This window comes from Andrena cerasifolii, chromosome 6, assembly GCF_050908995.1.
Source record: "Andrena cerasifolii isolate SP2316 chromosome 6, iyAndCera1_principal, whole genome shotgun sequence".
NCBI lineage: Eukaryota > Metazoa > Arthropoda > Insecta > Hymenoptera > Andrenidae > Andrena > Andrena cerasifolii.
The window spans coordinates 876,653-895,386 of record NC_135123.1 but is presented as its reverse complement, the minus strand read 5'-3'; the positions used below and the strand labels follow the sequence as shown (position 1 = coordinate 895,386).

The window sequence follows — 18,734 nt, the reverse complement described above, 5'->3', positions numbered from 1 at the left end:
GTAAAAATATTGTTAAAAGAAAAATTGAGTAAACGTAAAATATGTTAAATTATCCATCATTACGAGGGGATAATTTTTCTCCATTTTCGGCGCAAATTGCATTCCCATATCTTTTATAGTTCAACAGTTATACGAAAAAGCCCCAAATTCATCAACCCGGGCCACTAACGTGTCAGCGTGGTCTAATACCGCAGCTGAACCGCGGCATAGGTAGATATTTACATGTGGAACGAGATTGGTGCGACCGCACTCTTAAAATGGCTACCGTTTTCTTCCTCGTCTGCTACGTCAAATTTAATAGCCTCTGGCGAAAACGAAAATCACCCTGCGTTCTCTACTGGCATCTAAAAGACCGTACACTATCAGCATCAGCTCATAGATGGCGGAAGTACAGCTACATGGTTGTAGAGGAATGCGTGCGTAAGGCGATATTGCCATGTTCCCTGTTCGCGCGACCGCGGGTTGCAAGATAAAATGGTGACCCTATATATTGAGTTAGTTATTATGGCGTAATCACCATGTCTTTGTTCGTGCGCATTTCATACATATTATTTCTATTAAATATGTTAAGTTACTTTATATTATAATTTCAAGTATTGTGAGTTGTGTTGTTATAATTCCAAACTTTGTACGTTAATAACTTGACATTCGAAGAATATGCTCAATTTTTTTAGGCAATAAATAATAATTTTGTTCAAAGTTACAGCGGTAGTAGTAAGATGGGGTTGAAAAAAAAGTTTGTTGCTGGTGAACATGACTCAAAAAACGTAAAATTTTTCTTGTTTTATAAGAGTGTGGTTATCATATGAAGTAGAATGAATCCATTATTTGAAAATTCGAGTTCTGCAACACAGAAAACTAATAAATTCTTTTGCGAAAAATGAAAACTTTCATTTGAAATGCTACCATTTTTGTGGTTTTCAATATTTTTGTGTTTTATACGATAACCACATTCATATAGACGCAGCAACAATTTTCGTTTTTTATTCTAGACGATTGCAATAGCCACAATCAGGTTCGCCAGCAGCAAACTGTATTTTGAATATTGCAAATTTTAAATAATTTGATTGCGCAGTTTTATAGGTCATAAAAAATCGCAACAGCTGATAGGTCAGCTGAGGCCCGTTGACATTGTGTTGTTGACGCCAACGATCTTTTCGGAGCGCTCGCCCGGTGACCGTTAGTTCGAAAACACCTCCGCTGTGACATGCACGTACAAACTGATTTCTCCCTGCGCCCATTGCGCCCCATTCTGAACCCAGACCTAACCCAGACCGTATTTTTCACGCGACCGCTGACTCTACGCGCCCACGCGCCATTGTAATATAGTTCTCGTGTCCTCGTGTGTTTTACTAGTGTTTGTGACGTCCAGTTGTCCAGTTGGACCACTGAGAATAAATTGTCCCAGTCCCAAAAGGATCGTTGCTGTTGCAGTTTCAAGCTATCCCAGCGCCGCACAATGGGACGGATCGACACTTAAGTAGGCATTTACTTCATTTTTTACATATTTCATCATTTATTGATTATAATCTAAGATTACAGGTAATATATTGTATAATAAATACAATAATCATTTTTTTCTCGTCGCTCTTTTTAATAATAGCGCTCTTGATGCTGATTTCAATATATTTATATGGATCGGGGCTTATTAATAAATTATTTAGAACATCTTGATTTGTCATTTTTCGGGTGCTCTTTTTGCGTATAACTCGCAGTAGTTTTTGAAATCTTTATTTCAGGCTTTCTGGCCTTCCTCTGTTAAATATGCTAAAAAAAAATCTTAAAAATTGTTTAGATTTCCCCTTCTAGAAAATGGTCAGCCTTTTACATTGGAATAGTTTTAGTTAGTCTTTTTCTTGTAATGAAAAATATAAATACTTATATTCTATTGCCCAATTAAGATTTTTTGTTACCATTTTCGTATTTTTCTAAATTAAAAGAATCGTTCGTATTTGTTCGTAAATTCAAGCATACCTCATAATTCTGGACAGATTCAATTTCACAAAATTCAATTATTTATATCCGTCCCCATCCGACCCCTTGAAAAATTGATATATTTTTGCACAAAAACAGGTGCAAGTCAGCAAAAATATACTTTTTTGCGTCAATTTTTTATTTTCAATAATAATGGTGCAAAATGAATGTTTTTAACTTCAAAATACTCTAATTGAGTAATGTTAAAATATAATAATAATAAATAAAATATGTTGGAAGTGAAGCACGTAGAGTTGTGAAACATGCAAAAGTATGAATGAAACTCTAGATAAATAAGAATGAATCATGCATATAATCAGAGAGTGATTGGAATCGAGTTTTGGGAAATTACACGCAAGAAAAAGCAGCCGAAAAATGACAAATCAAGATGTTCTAAATAATTTATTAATAAGCTCCGATCCATATATTTCAACATCAAGAATCCCATTGATAAGAACAAAGCGGAGGAAACAAATGTGGCCAGAAACATTATCTTTGCTAGATACATAATCAAGTTCTGTATTTTATTTAAGTTTCTTATCAGAGATGTAAATGATTTTTGTATTTATTGTACAATACATTACCTGTAATCTTAGATTATCTTAAGTATAAGATAATAAAGCAGAAAGTTTATACATTTGTGTATTGCCTAAAAACTTTCCAGCGGTAAACTCTGGAGTCACGAAATGTACCCCAACTCATTATGCCTAGCTAATCCAGATGAAAGTGTCTATTTTCACAAAAAAAATATTTTTTTTATAAAATCAGTATCTAAGTTCTGTAATCTAAAACTAGTAATCACTAAATGATGAAATATGTAAAAAATGAAGTGAATGCCTACTTAAGTGTCGATCCGTCCCACGGTGCGCCGGCATTTTAACCCGCTCTTGGCGGAATCACGTAATAAAACGTACAATTAATACAACGCGTGGCGACTCGACAACCTATCAAATCTCGTTAATTTTCGCGACGTTGCATCTCGCTCAGATTCAACTGATAATAATGGTTCATATAATTGTAGTGCTGTATTCCTTCCTCTACCTAACGCTACAGAGGTAAATCATCTCTATACATCTGTCCGTTTGCGAGCCGTAGGGGCGAAACAGAGTTGCACTTTTTCGTGGAATTCAATTTTCACATTTACCCCCCATAGCCCTTGCGTATCTGGTGTAGAGACAGAAATAGTTCTACGTCAAAAGATGTGTTTCAAAAGCATACTCCTTCGACAGCGGTAAATAGGTAGGCAGCATACCAGCAACTTGCGAATGCGCACCATCCACGAGTTGCTGGTTCAAAACCGCATGACCATCCATTTCTGAAACATCTTTTTATCTTCTCATGCCCATAACCTGCTCTACTCATAAGTTTCCCAGCGGTGTACTACACTCCACAGTGGAAAACATTATTTCGGGCTTTTACCAACGTTGCGTCGGTTGGTAAATCGTAGGTTTTACCGATATTCGGGCTTTTACAGTAACAGAAATGTTACGTGCACAGTAATTGTTACGTATTGTTTCACTTTTGGATATATAATCACGCAAATCATTTTAAAATATACTTACAACATCACCATTGTAATCAGATATCATAATAAAAAGATCCATGGGGAAGCCTTCCTTATTTCCTTTGGGCACTAACATATGTTGTGGCCATCCGCATCCACAGAAATTGAATTGGTCTAGAGCATCTCCTCCAATGGGTCTGTTCTCATCTAAATTACGGAAGGTTCGTTCGAAAGGTATAGTTACCGAGGATTCCGTTGATTTACGTTCAATCGTATTTTTTCCTGCCTGAACTGCAATCAAATGTACATCCAAATTAAATATACTACATGCTCCTAGCCTTAAATGTATTAGTGTTTAATACTGGAGAGTTGTATTCTCAATTATTATTCAGCAAATAAACAAGCTACAATAATTAATTTTGAAACATCTGCAACAATTTGTTTTTAATATCTTCACGATCTTAAAATATTGTACTATTGTCACAAAAAGGAACGTGTAAATTCATGTTTTCATAAATACAAATATAGATGTAACGTAACTATAATTTGCGATAAATACGAAAATAGTTGTAATGTTATTAATGTTTGTGATAACATACGTAACACGGAGAATTTGTCCATTTCAATCATTAAATTCTTTTGTTGTCTGAATGTAACAGGTAGTCCACGTTCGTCTTGCTTAGGAGCAATGAAGATGCGAACGGTACCTCTTTGTGGTGCATTGTTGCGATTATTAACAACAATAGTGTATGTATACTCAGCATGATTTAAATGCGTGAATCTAGCGAGTACTGGACCACGCGGAGTAAAATCAAGTCCCCGAGACAAATCTACGACGCTTTTAGTCCAGAAGGTATTCAACACGCCGCGCTGATTATTCGTTGTCACTCTAATATCCTCCATTTCAATGCCGGGGAAGTCCAACTATAAATGAAAATGAAACTTATATGCAGGGTGCTCAGCTACACGAGGGAATAAATTTAAGGAGTGATTTTAGACACCAGAATAAAACAAAAATCAAGAATGATGATATTGTGGTTGAGGATTCGTTTATTAGTTATAAGCCTTTAAAGATGTACCTGAAAGCAGGCAACGCGCATACAGCGGTGCACGCAGGATGCATCAGGCGAAGAGTCGAGCAGTGGTAGTCAATGCCCCATTCAAACACTTACCTCAGAGAAGCTGCGACAAAATTTTGCGACAATTGGCATGCCCACACGATTCCTCGACACGTAATCCAAAATTAAAGGTTAAAGTTGAATTACACCAGACCTGCCTACTCGCTAAAACCCTTTGTTTCCATTATATCCACTGTAGTCCATTGTGCTATCGAGACACATTCGCCCAGAAATCACACAAAACACAGAATCGCACCATTCAAAGAATAATATCACATCTCTTACTGTTAGGTTCTTGACGGAGTCGAGGAAGGTGCGGTTAAGCCACGCAGTGGAGACTGTCGAACTGAACATGTAACTTTAATAATATTAAGGTTGGATACAAAGTACTCGCGAAAGCTCGTGGTAGCCTGCGGCCATGTTGCGACTGCCGGCACCCAGGTTCATGCGGGACTCCACAATACCCAACATTTTCCTCCTAAAGTTACCATGCGGTATAAGAGTTGGAAGCTGGGATCAGGATCAGCCTGTTTACTGGGGTCCATGTCCGAGCCAGCTTCGCTGGAATCGACCCCCTCAGGGGTCCGACTTCGAAGGCTGCGATCTTCGGAAAGCTCCGCTGGAGGTTCCCCGGCATCCGGGACAGCCGGCGGATGAGGAGCCTGAACTGGGGGAGGTTGTAGAACTGTCCAGTCGTCCACATCTTCTCTTGGTAGGTTTGCAGCGTCAGTACCACCTTTCCAGATGTGGTTGATGTGGCGGTTCCACGATTCTTCAATCGTTGAAGCGCACCGAATAACGCGTCTCGACTAAGACCATGCAAACCTTGCCACGTTCGCGATTGTTTTTGCTCGGTGAAACCACCACACGGTCTCCCACCGAGAGACGTCGCAATCGTACGCCATGGTGCTTCTCCGTGGCTCGTCGTTTCCCAAGAGAGGAGTCAGACGTGGCAGCTTTGTCAGCTGTTAACCTCGGCTACAGCTTGGTGAACGGGGAGTTCATTCGCCTACAAACAGCTGTCTCTTCCAGTTGGAAGGATCCTTAGCGATGGCACTCTTTGCAGTGTCGACCATCCTTTTAGCCTGACCGTTAGATTGAGGATGGTTATAGCACAACATGAGATGTGTACATTGTAGATCCTTGCAGAAGATCGTTAATGTTATATATTGCGAAGATTTCGCGACACAGCTTAACAGCGTGACTCGCCGAAATCGTAGATGTGAGTGCCACGTCCAAAAATTTGGAGTAGGCATCCACAAACACAAGCACGTATTGTTCGTTAATAGGGCCAGCAAATTCGATGTGGACCCGCTCCAAAGGACGAGACAGGATGGGCCATGGATCGAGCGACACTTTCCGAGGTAGCTTATGCGTGATGACACAAGAATCGCACTGGCGAACCAGGCGCTCCATGTCCTCTGTCATATTCGGCCAGTATGTGTACTCACATGCGAGCTGCTGCATACGTCGAATTCCCGGGTGTCCCTTGTGGACAGCAGCCACAATTGTGGGTTTCAACCTCTCGGGAATGACCACTCTATCGTCGAATACCAGAGTGTCGTCGACGATGGTGAGCTGCTCTGACCGCTTCTTAAAATGCCGCATGGCTTCTGAGTCCTCGGCTGTGTTCCAAACTTCCCTGACTTTTTCTTCAACTTGTTACGGACATCTTTCCCAAAGGAATCGATGCACAGATTCCTCATTTGGAGAAGTTGTGTTTCCACCCCCTGGATGCTGGCTACCTGGAGCTCTTCTGCATTGTCCTGGCGGAATCTCTCGATCACGCGCGATAGGGCGTCTGTTTGTCCGAAGTCCTGTGTATTAAATCTTGAAATCGTATTCAAGAAGTCGCAGGGCCCACTGCGTAAGTCGCGCTGCTGTAGTAGGCTTAAGACCCCTGGTATTCTCAGTTTGGAGCAGAGCCACAAGGGCTTTGTGGTCGGTCTGGAGGATAACCCTTCTGCCCTACACAAATTTGTGGAATCGCTCCACTGCTGTGACGAACTAGAGGGCCTCCTTCTCCAACTGAGAGTAATTCCGCTGCAAATCCGTAAGACTTCGGCTCATGTGATACATGGCTCGTTCCTGGCCGTTTGAGTCATGTTCAAGTAGGATTGCTCCGATTCCACTGGAGAATGCGTCCGGTTCCACCACAAGAGTTTTCGAAGGGTCGTAGTGATGCAGCAAAAGTAGACTAAGCATGACCTTTTTTATTTGCAGCACGGCAGTGTCAGACTGCCGGTTTCATGTTCATGGACCGGTTTGGCGTGTGAGGTCTTCTAGGGGTTGCTTGATTTCGTGCAGGTGGGGGGGGGGGGGGATGAACTTCCCACAATGGTTTACCATTCCTAGAAGACTGTACTTCCGAAGCATTTTTCGAATTTGGCATGTTTGCGATGGCACGTGTTGCCTCGAGATCAGCTGATATGCCATTGCTGTTTATGATCAGGCCGAGGTATTTAATTTCCCGGATGGGGAAACCGCATTTCGTGCCACTGAGTTTCCATCCTCTGTCTTCCAGATGTTGAAGGGTTGTGAAGTACATCACTCCGGGAATCGAGGATCTTTGCAGTTAGCCCCAGCCGGTATGCCAAGGTTCGTTTAAGCCGATTTGGTAACTACTGTGTCGTTTATTTCCTCGTCTTGAATTTTGTACAGTATTTACAATGGTGTAATATTTCTATGCGCCGCGCACCCTCCGCGGCGTGTAAGTCAGAATAACCGACGAGACTCCGGGCGTCTCTTTATCGGAGCGGCCTGGTGCCGGAGCGTCTCGTTATCGGAGCGAGATCGCGATCGTGCAGCCTCCGCGAGTCTCGGTAGCGGAGCGGAATCGAGACTGGGTAACGTCCAGTCTCGCTCACTCCCGGTCGCACCGCCGTGCGCTCGATTCCTCGCACTGGGACGCTACGTCACAGGGTTTTTCGAAGAGGCTGATCGTGTTCTTGACGAGTAGAGCCCATGACTACGACGTCATCCAACTAGGACATAACCCTTTTGGCGTTGTAATGGTGGTAATCTCCCGATGGGCCTCGTCGATCTCTATCTAGAGGAATGTGTCCCTAAGATCGATTAAGCTGAAAAAGCGGCCACCGTTCAGTTTTGTGATAATATACTCCACACTAGGCAAATGATGTCTATTGTCCGTCAAAGCGCCGCTCACTCCCGTATAGAAATCGGCACACAATCATATTCAACTGTCGTGCTTCTTGACCAATACGATGGATGAGGTCCATCCAGATGATTTGACGCGTTCGATAATATCGTTTGCTTCGAGTCGTTGGAGGTCGTTCTCGAGGAGTTTTTCCATAGCGAACGGAATTTGACGACATGGGATTTGGACCGCTCGTGCGTTGTCTGTAAAATTGAACATTACTATAAAATTACGATACCTGCAGAGTTCGCTCGCGAACAAACTGTGGAAGCGCTTGACAGTGTCATTCCGATAGGCATCGTGGGACGGCGCGACACCGCGATCACCCCCAGCTGCGACGGTTCTAGGTGACGAGTGATCAGTCAATGTCTTAATATCTGATAACGCGATGGCCGGCCTCAGAGAAGAAGCGCACTGCACATTTAGAGCACACCTGGTTGAATGCAGCTCAAACAGCGATACAGACCAATGATCGAGGCCACCGATGGCGTTTAAGTTGAATAGGTATATCCCGGTTCGGGTAACGACGTCGATGTCGATCTCACCCTCGCGACCGAACGCTTGAATCGGGCTACCAAAACGACCGAGTATACCGACCTGACTCCCGCCAGCGCGCTCGACTATTTTGCTGTCGGCAAGTTTAGGGAGCCCGAGGCGGGCCCCGCGTCTCTGCCGATAATCGTGATATCTGACCCAGTGTCATATTGTAAATTCAGCACTTTACCGAGTATTGATGTTAATTGATCGCGGAGAGAGTCTGAGTCACGACACTTTACCTCCTTGCAACGGATTTTCACTGTTTTGTGTCGGATTGGGATTGACATACTGCCGCGATATGCCCGTTTTTTAGAGCACTTGTTACACACCGCGTCCGGAAATCCGCACTTCGATCTGTGATAAGCAGCCACAACCATTGCACTTAGCGTTTGTTTGAGGTTGGGGGTGGCTTGTAGAGCACTTCGAAGTTTTGAATCCGTTATAGCGCTTCGATTGCGCCACTTTAAGAATCGATGGTGGTGTGTTCTTCACTTGGTTCTCGAAGATTTTCATGCTTGAAGAGACGTTAGTGTGTGCCTCGAGCTCTGCGACAACGTCCTTGAGCGAGGCCTCCGGATTTTTTTCGACGAGTTGGAGAGCTATCTTTTTTAGCTAATCATTGCCGCTTGCGTAACAAAACGATTGTGGGAGCAGAAGTATTCGCAATCTGTCGTCGGTCAATTTAGATCGTTCAAACTCGGTGGGATCGCGGTTCATTCGTATCCTCCGTGATCGGGGTTACCTTGTCGTACCGGTAATTTAGGATCCCGATACGGCGATGAGTAATTGGTAATTTGTCGCCGAAGAGTTCTCCCAATTTGACTAGAAGATCATTCTGGGCCATGTTGAGTGGATCCGTGGAAGCGACATGATCTAATAGTCGATCGAACTTTGACTGCCCGAATTTGTCGAGCACGAGGCGCGTCTGCATTTCCAGGGGTAAGTATGCTGCCTCTGTGCGAACTATTAATTTGTAATGCAGCAGCCATTTTTTGAACGGCTTTATTTCGTCACCGGTGCCGTAGGCGGATTTCTCCATGCGAGCTGATTATACGTATCAGGGTATGGTGCTTGCTCTAGTTGAGATTAGCCACTGGCGTGCCCTACGCCTTTCTGGTTGAGTTGCAGTTAAAGCAGACTATAAACGGCCGCGGTGAGAACTTTGATTTCTTCACTGGTGTCCGGCATGATGAGTATGCTTCGTGATTCTCACGAAAACACAGGTTCAGGATCGTGTAAGTAGGCAGTGCCAGTTGCTGGGTTCTTCGAGAAGACGAGAAAGATGCGGTTAAGTCACGTCGTGGAGACTGACGAACTGAACAAGTAATTTTAATAATAATAAGGTTGAATACAAAGTGCTCGCGAAAGCTCGTGGGAGTCGGCGGCCTTATTGCGACTGCCGGGGCCCGGGTTACCGCGGGCCTCCACCATGCACCGCAGCACCCCCTGGCAGTGCTGCAGAATACCCAACACTGAGACTAAGGTCTTCTTTATAATGTTTTTTTTTTAAATTTAAGAATTCGGTCCGAAACGCCCTCCGATTTATTTATCTTTAGTGTAGTAAATATGTGTGCAAAATTTCGATCAAACAACTCTAAACCCTGCCTCAAGAGGCTCAATGTGTCAAACGAAACTGCGCTCTTGCAAACAGCTGTTTTTTAAAACATGCAACCCCGTATGTAAGCAAATGTGTGATAGAACTGGAACTGGGACTATCGATTATCAATATCTTATTGATAACTTATTAATACTTCACGATATATCAATAATATCGTTAAGTGATTGAAGAACGAGGGTGGTAAAACTTTTCCATATCGCCAGTTTCTGGAATATAGCGGAACCATATTTATGGATTCCAACAACCCCTGTTCCAAGTGAATGATCATTTTCTAAAGGTGGTAAAAAAATAAAAAAGTTTATAGTATATCGTAACTTTAAGCTTCTTGAGGCAGGGTTCAGAATAATCTGGTTGTGCCGAAATTTTGCATACTTACTTAGCACACCAGAATGAAATTAGCGCGCGTCCCAACATTTTATCGCACCTTCAATTCTAACGGACACCCTAATTTACACTCCAATGTGTAACAAAATTTAAAAAAACACAATTTCATACGCACTGAACACGTAAAAGAATTAAGAAAGATACATCAAATTTACCCGCACTATGGCTCCCCACGAAAAAAAACAGGTTCACACGCACTCAGCAATTCTTACTAATTAAATTTAAAGTAACTTTCTTGGCATAAATTCGCGTGTCGACTGAATGTTTGTCTACTTCGCGATGTGGCGATGATCATTCAGATAACTTGAAATTGTCGGAGCTCTGTTGACTATGAGAATCACCAAAATGAAATACCGGGTTATGACGTGGGCGCGGCTAACCCGAACGAGCCGAGTCGCAAGCAGCTAGGTCCAAATTACTTTCTAACCCCAAATGTGGCAGTAGATTCGGAGTTGCTTTGTTTCCCCTTTATTTCAGTTTGAAAATACTTGAACTTTCTCTGCATCCGTTTGGGAGAACTCTCTTGGGTTGATAGACAAAGACGTCAGTCTCAGCAAATACTTCGAACGCAGTACATCAAACAAGCCAGCATACAAATAAACATCATTCATCTGTTTTCGCTTTGGTGGCCCTCATATTCAATCCAGCTTCGCTAATTAATTTATTCCAACCAGCATCAATACATCGCAAAGTAGATAATTATTAAGAGTTATCAGTTTCAATTGTTTGACTGCGTATAAATCTGATTTTTACGTGTTCAGTAGGGTGGTCTTTATTCTTCAACTTTTAAATTATTTCGTGACACCCCCTAGAATTGTGCCACTGGACGAAAAATACTCTGTGCAAAATTTGAATTCGAGTCGCATCGAATTTGATTTTTTTTTATCTTTGTAACGCGTTTTTATCCATTGTAGTATATCGTTAATATACATTTTTATATATGGTTGAGTTTGTCCTTTTACGCTCTGTAACAATATAGAATCAAAATATAATATCACTTCAAAACAAAAAATCATGACCTTGAAATCTCAAAAATTAACCTTCAGAAAAATCTTTTTTCATTGGCATTATATTTACCTCATCAGACAATATAACTTCCAGCTAAGATTTTTTTTTATATATTTATAAATAACAGATTTCAAAATTGTAATGAAATAACTGACACTTTCATCAAGATTACACGGTTACAGCAGATTTTATAAATACAGTATTTCCTCGTTAGCGACTCGATTTTGTGTACACGATACCGACTCTTCGCTATCCCCACCACTTTTGTCTCACTCTTGCCCGGCGAAAGCTGGAGCGAGATGGAACGAGAGCGAGCGAGAGGCACTGAAAGCGAGCGAGGACGGTACGAGACCGACGACGCGTTGATGTTTTGTCTCGCTCCGTCTTTCGGACGCCTGACATTCTGTCCTTTGCGCTTGCGACCATTGCGCACGCTCGCCGCGCACGCAGTGTTCCATCTCGCTCCCCCCTCCGGCCAGAAAGAAGCGAGAAACGAACACTCGGAATTAGGGTTCTGTTGACGATACCAACTCAACGCCGGTCCCGACCAGCGAGTCGCTAACGAGACAATACTGTAAGTATCGTCTAGAATGGGAAAATGGTCCCGATTATAATATGGGATTAAATAAAGTAAATAATTTTGCCGTTTTTCGCCATCACCCTCAGTTTTCGAGAAATTCGATTTTGAAAAAAAAAATGTAAATTTTCAACTTTCAACATCTTTTCCGTTAAAATAGTAATAGGTGTTTAGTTGCATGTTCCGTGAAATTATTGTATGAATCCTCCGGAATAAAACGATATAAGTTATTATTGCATTATTAACATTTAAATATATTTAAACAACGATCAAAGGAAGAAGGGCCCCCGAAATGCACCAATTTTTGCAGATATCTTTCTATATATACATACAAAATTCAGGGTCTAGTACTCAAAACAACTGACGAAAATGACTATAACGTTGCTTCGTCCAAGGTGGCCTAGCCCCGTAATTAAGCGATTCTGTCGCAGACAATTAGCGGCAGTGGATACGCCCCCCGCCGATGGCTTCTGCATTGAAAACAAAAACATGACTTATCACTCTTGTTGGTTTTCTGGGGGAAAAATGTCTGCTGCATGGCGGGGAGTAGTCAGATTTTCTTCTAGACCCTTCGTGTTTAAAATAAATTGAAAGATATCTGCAAAAATTTGCGCATTTGGGCTGCCATTTTCCCTTTGATCTGTTATTTATAATTATATGAAAAAATGTTTTAGACGAAAGTTGTACTGTTTGACGAAGTAAATATAATAGCAACGAAAACAGTTTTTTCTGATGGTCAATTTTTGAGATTTCAAGGTCATGATTTGTTTTGGAATGGTCTTATATTTTGTTTCTATATTCTTACAGAGCATAACAAACAAATTCCACCATATATAAACATGTATATTAACAATATCTATACTACAATGGAGAGAAACGAATTACAAGAATAAAAAAATTCAAATTCGATGCGGCACTGTTTTTGTTTCTCCGGTCGATTTCAAATTTTGCACACATTACTTTTTCTTCTAATGACACAATTCTAGGGGTGTTCCAGTCAAAAATCTGAAAATAATTATTCGACAAGAGTAACTGAGGACCACCCTAGTGTTCAGTCCAAGTAAAATTGTGTTCTTATTTAAATTTTTTCACTCGTTTGAGCAAATGTGAAATGTGATATCTTTCTTGGGTGGTGTGATTCGGTGTTTTCAGTGTTGCGTGATTTCTGCGCGTGTGTCGCGATAGCACAATGGAATACAGTGGATATAATAGAAAGAATAGATTTCAACGAGTTGGCGGGTCTGGTATAATTCAAACATGACTTTTACTTTTCGATTAAGTATCGCAGAATCGTGTGGCCCTGCCGATTGTCGGAAATTTCGTCGCAGCTTCTCTGAGTTGAGTGAGATGTGTGACAGTGGCTTTGAATACTACTGCTCCACCGCTCGCCTGACTTGTCCCGTGTGCACCACTGCACGCGGGTTACGTGCTCTTGTGCATACCTGTAAACGTTTGTAACTAACAAACGAAGCTTCAACCGCGATATCGTTATCGTTAGTAAACTCTCGCTATAGGTGCGCGCTAGGAGCTGGCGACAAACGCTTAACGACGATTCCGGGCAGCCCATAGGACGACAGAGAGAGAGAGAGAGAGAGAGAGAGAGAGAGAGAGAGTGAGAGAGAGAGAGAGAAAGAGAGAGAGACGGTGCGTAGCCACGTGAAAGATAAAGCGAGACAGAACGTATGACATGCGAAAGATGAAACGAGATAAAGCGTACGTCACGTGAAAGACGAAACGAGACAAAGTATCGTGATTTCTCCCTTTCGTAGTCAACGGTAACGTCATGTACGCGAAAGTTGCCATCTTGGCGCCATCTCTGAGTTCGCCTCGATAATTAGGCAAGTGGCAACGGCCTGCTCGCTCCTGTGGAGAGCCGAAAATGTCCCCTTCCATCGACTCGCGATCTATGGAAGGGGGAGGCTCTTCCTTCCAAGAAATAGCGATCGATTTCTTGGAAGGATCACTCTCTAACGGACCACCCTTGCGCCTTTACAAGACACTTATAACAATTTGCAACGACGGACTTGGAGTTGTGCAACGACGTAGGTGAGGCATGTGAACTGACGTTTCGCAACTTTTTCGGGGTTTTATTAGAAACATAAACAAATAGTATTTTTACACTGATCGCTCGGAATAGAGACTTGCGCGTTATCTGAAACGCTCGTATCATTGCATTCTCCTTCACTCGCGTACAATCAGTTATCGTATTATATTTAAATCACTCTCTAACGGAACACCCTTGCGCCTTTACAAGACAATTATAACAGTCATGTCGACTTTTTCGTCCCCTCTCGCTCCACCACGGGTTCTCTCACTCTCGATCGATGGATTCTAAGAAGTGGTGGGGATAGCGACGCGCGTTCAACGCATAGTTGAAATGCGCTCATTGGGATTGGCGGTCGCGACGTCACCAAACAAAGACGGCCGGAGAGAGTAGGTCGGTTGTAGTCTGCAATACGGCGTGAACGTGCATTTTAAGCTTAAAGAGTACTTCTTTGTTATAAAAGTAATAACAATGAAGCTTTCTATAAACGATATGTGTGATTTTACCATTGAGGTCTAAACATACCTGAAGAGTGAACAGAGCAATGGCGGCCGGTCCGAGAAAGAGGGAAGATAACGGGTGAACCTATCTCTGTCTTACAACAGGCTATGGATGTATAGTACATGTGAGTGAAGTTACCCGCGCACAACATACATACATAACACAGATAGTAGAGAGTGTGAGGGATAATAGGAAGAAGGATAGGTCCATCGCTTATCTTCTATTTCCCTTCGACCGCTGTCGCCTCTACTTCTTCCCACTGCTGTTGACTCCCCAGGTATGTTTAGAGCTCAATAGATTTTACAAATTTAACACCTTCATACCGCAAGTTTGTTGGAGGTGATATCATATAATATTTTGCGGCAGGAAAAGTGTCAGCAATGATCGTATTTATTTCATTGCATTGCATTTGCAAACGTTGAATTTAAAAAGTAATCCTCAGGAGATTAATGGATCTGCTCCTAGGAAATATTAGTGCACTCTCAAACAGTAATGAAATACCCTGTATAATTATTAAGCGAGAATTTAGAACACACTATGGAAATACTAGTGGTTTATCGCATTAAATACAAATGTTAAGACCATGTTTTGGGCCAATAAAAGGTTTCTCATATTTAAATGAAAATGACATAACGGCGAAAAATCTAACAGATACAATTACTCGCTTAGATCTAATATCGATTGAAAATCCCGGCCACATGAAACAAAGTGCGTTCCGACATGTGTTTCGGGAAGGTACTTGTCGGGAATCCCGATATTTTTATGAGAAATATACGTATAGAAATGTACTAACTTGTTGTAGGTTGTACTGAGGTAGAGTGTTTTTATATTTTTGGAAAACATCGTCAACAAACGCATGCCATCTGTAAAACATGGGGTCCCTCATATCAGTCGCTGTGTCACCCATAATTCCAAATCTTTCCTGTGGGGAAATCAATAAAATTTCAATTACTTGCTATTGCATTCAGAAAACAGATTTCAAAACTCAGTATTTTTTAATTATTATGGAATAAACAGAAAAACCAAAACAAGTTTTCAATTAATTGAGCAGCATTATGTTGTTTTAATTAATACATCGATACAAAAGTTTTCTAACAGTATTTTGAATTAATAGTTTAGGTGCCTAAATGATATTGTATAAGGGTGACTTAATATGCGATTCATTAGTTGGACTAATACCCTATTTGAATTCAAGAAGATAAATCAGGGATTGCATCTGTTTATATACTTCATTAAAACCGGTAACCTTTAAAATTAACACGTATTAATGAACAGTTTCTCCAGAGAAGAAATATTTGTTCCCTGCGTACCATACAGTATAATAATAAAATTCCTCTTATGAGAGGTGATGCTAATGCAGAAGTATAATTTGAATCTTGATGTTTTAATTTCTATTGCAGAATAATGGAAGAAAGTAAATCTAGTCAATTAAGAAAATAGTGTATAGAAGAATAATACATATTATAGAACTCATTACTGCAATTATTCCAAACATAAGATTTTTTTGTTTTAAATCCCATAAGTGATTTGTAATCAGAATTAATAGATTTTTTTATAAAATTTAAACTTTTGTCATTAACAATAAATAGCTCTAGATTGATCATAAACTTATTCCTTACAATGAATGTATACAGCTAGGGTTTAGATTGTTAAAAAATAAACAATATAACATTCGAAATTAGAATTTTGGATGGATGTTAAAACTCTTTTAGGGGAACCACGTGACGTGTGCGAGAGTATTACGCGTGTGGAGCAGACAGGCGAAAGAAATAGCCGAAATGTGGGGCAAAAGTGCGCAAAAAATTACAAGGTCGGGTGGAAAACGGGGGGATTTGACAAGGTTCCGGTGGGCAGTAAAATCTACAGTTAATAAAGGGTCGAAGAGTGAGAAAAAAGGCGAAGAAGAGAACGTGTGAAACCAGTGCACGAAGTAAGATACGTGGCAAGAATAAGTGACATCCAGGGGGGGGGGGGAGAAGAAGATAAAGCGGAGACAGTACTAGGTAAAGAAGTGCGGAAACTCTAATGAGCAAAACAGGCGGAGGCGGGGAAGTGCAAAAGGAAACGAGAAGAAGGGGAAGACCATCGTTGGCAGAACAGCTGGGAAGAAGAAGAGAGGACAGCGAAGACTCGATACTGGAATCATTCAAGAGGAAACGGCAGGGTGAGGAAGAGCAGGAGAGGTTAAGGGCCGAAAAGGAAATAGAAGAAGAATTCTTAAAAGCGAGGAAAGTAGGGAGGTCGCCTCCGATGAAGAAAACTGAGGAAAGATACGGTGAAGTATTTGTTAAGGCACAAATTGCAGGTAGAAGCGGAAATCGAGGAAGCATACTGGGTCGGAATGGGAGAGAAAGAGGGCTACTGATAGCGAAATTAAGAAGCTGGCAACAGAAAAGAGCAGTAATGTTAAAGAAGAGTACATTGAAAGATAAGAAGCTGTTTATTGACATTGACCTGACAAAAAAGGACAGGGAGATTCAAAGAAATATCACAGATATTGCCAAGACGTAAAGGGAGCACGGGACAAAGATGAAAGGGGGGTACATGAAAGTAAAAATCAACGGTAAGACATTTATTTGGAATGAGAATGGTGGGCTGAAAGAAGTAAATTTTTGTAGTCGGCAAAGTTCTGTTAACCTCTAAATTATTGGAGGATCGCAGAGCTTACAAGGACAACGAAAGCACGACAAAAGGCAGTACCAACACCCGCTCCCCACGCGCCTGCGGATGCAGATATGCAGGTAGAGGGGGTACACAGAATTGGGAAAGGAATAAGAAGTCAAAGAGAAATCGATACATTTAAAATAGGATTCTGGATTGTAGCAGGATTACTCAGCAAAGACAAACATTTTTGGCATTTCTTAAATGAACTCGATGTAATAGGATTAGTAGAAACGTGGATTGAAGAGAAACAATGTGAAGGATTGAAAGATAAGTTGCCACAAGATTTCTCATGGAAATGTAAATGTGCCACCAGAGAGAGAAAAAAAAAGGACAGCGATAGGCGGAATTATCAAAGGTATAAGAAAGAGCATAGAAGAGGAGGAATCGAACGCGGGAACGGAACATATTGAAGAGAGAAGAATAAGGATACAAAATGAAAAATGGAGAATAATAACAGTGTACAGTAGAGGTAACAAGGAAACGAAAGAAGAACTAGATCAGATAATAGAGAAGAAGGATGTGGAGAAACTGATAATCAGAGCAGATTTTAATGCAAGAATTGGTCAGGAAGGGGGTGATTTCAGAATAGAAGAAAAACAGGACGTAAGGAGATCAAAAGACAAAGTTAAAAACGCAGAGGGAATGGTATTATTGAAGATGGTGGAGGAAAGAGGTTGGAATATTCTGAACAGAAATATGGAGAGAGATGAAAAATTATATAATAACAAATGTCGTGGCGAAAGAAGATATAAAAAAATTCACAGTGGAAGAAAGAGTTGAGTCAGACCATATGTCTGATTACAGAAGAATATAGAGGAACTGAAAGGAGAGAACGGGATGGAAATCAGGAGGAGAGATGGAGAGAGAGAGAATGAAATGGTAGAAGAAATGATAAGGAAAATAAATAATGCAGTACGGAAAGAGGTAGTAAAAATCAAAAAATGGAAATTGGGCAGCTTTAAGTGATGGAATTCGAATTATACAAAAAAGAAAAGGGAAGCCAGGAAGGCACTGAGGAACTGGAGAAGGGGTAAAGGAGACAAAGAAGACTACCAGAAGAAAAGAAGGGAATACAAAAAAGTGTGCGAAGATAGGAGAAGGGATTTACATGAAAATACAGAACATGAGATAATGCAATTAAAGAGAGATAATCATATATGCGAAAATATAAATAAAGGAAGAAAGAAAAGAATAGGAATTGCCAACATAATAGAGTTAAAAGGTTGGAAGGATCATTCCAAAATATTGCTAGAAGGCGTCGACTGTGAAAAACAAGTAGGAGAGTTGGAAGAAATAGACAACACGGAGGGAGAAGAGGAAGAGGATATAACAGAAGCAGGAGTAAAAGAACAAATCAGGAAATTAAAAAAGAAGAAAGCAGCAGGAGAAGACAAAATAGAAAATAAAGCCTAGATTTACAGTAACGAGAAAATAGTAAAATGAATCACAAAAATTTTCAATAAAGTGTGGAAGGGAGAAGGATTCCCGGAGAGGTGGAAAGAAGGTGTGATTTCACCAATATTCAAAAAAGGAGATAGAGAAAAGGTGATCAATTACCGGGAGATAACGATTTTAAACACAGCGTACAAAATATACGCTATGGTAATGGAAAAAAGATTAAAAGAGGAATTGGAAAAGAACCACATAA

The 18,734-nt window shown here is 41.1% G+C and overlaps 1 protein-coding gene across 1 annotated transcript in view; it reads right to left on the bottom strand.

The window, feature by feature from the left end:
- LOC143370494 (phenoloxidase 1-like) overlaps positions 1 to 18,734 on the bottom strand; it is a 76,711-nt gene that overhangs the window by 15,326 nt on the left and 42,651 nt on the right. Inside the window, exons 5-7 of the mRNA XM_076815728.1 lie at positions 15,216 to 15,344; positions 4,078 to 4,402; positions 3,537 to 3,769 (exon numbers count right to left, since the gene is read on the bottom strand). Of these exons, the coding sequence (XP_076671843.1) occupies positions 3,537 to 3,769; positions 4,078 to 4,402; positions 15,216 to 15,344 (687 nt within the window). The remainder of the gene's footprint in view (positions 1 to 3,536; positions 3,770 to 4,077; positions 4,403 to 15,215; positions 15,345 to 18,734) is intronic.